This window comes from Hippocampus comes, unplaced genomic scaffold (genome assembly GCF_001891065.2).
Source record: "Hippocampus comes isolate QL1 unplaced genomic scaffold, H_comes_QL1_v1.1 scaffold301, whole genome shotgun sequence".
Lineage (NCBI taxonomy): Eukaryota > Metazoa > Chordata > Actinopteri > Syngnathiformes > Syngnathidae > Hippocampus > Hippocampus comes.
Genome location: NW_017805928.1, coordinates 517,607 through 518,002, shown reverse-complemented (window position 1 = coordinate 518,002; position 396 = coordinate 517,607). Strand labels below are relative to the sequence as shown.

General features: G+C 48.2%; 1 protein-coding gene across 1 annotated transcript in view; it reads right to left on the bottom strand.

The window, feature by feature from the left end:
* Window positions 1-171: 171 nt before the first annotated feature.
* The window catches only part of LOC109527628 (nuclear pore complex protein Nup133-like), a gene marked incomplete at its 5' end in the record, with an annotated part of 19,839 nt that continues 19,614 nt past the window's right edge, over window positions 172-396 (bottom strand). The window contains 1 exon segment of the mRNA XM_019889637.1: window positions 172-193. Within this exon segment, the coding sequence (XP_019745196.1) occupies window positions 172-193 (22 nt within the window).

Sequence of the window (396 nt, the reverse complement as noted above, 5' to 3'; positions counted from 1 at the left end):
CCCCAACGGCGTCGTCCGCCGGCGCTTTGCTGTCACGGACCTACGGAGGAACTCGGCGCAGCCTCGCTCGCCCGTTAACTGCCGTTGACGGCTACAGACGCCAAAGAGCCACCTTTAGAGACTATTATTATGATTTTTTAAATTTTTTTTATTTTTATTTTTTTTGTGGGTCTACTCGTGACAGGACACGTTGCTCAATCAAACGGGGCTCGGAGGCTGAATGTCTTCATGATTCCGATCCTAAAATGGCTTCTTCAAATGCGAATGGCAGACTTCCCGCGTCTTTCCAGACTTGGCTCCTTCAGACTTTTGTTTAAAAAATTTTTGTCTGCCTTTTAATGCCCCAAATTCGTCTCAAAGAGCCACAGAGGGAGAGCGAGAATGGCCGACTTCCTC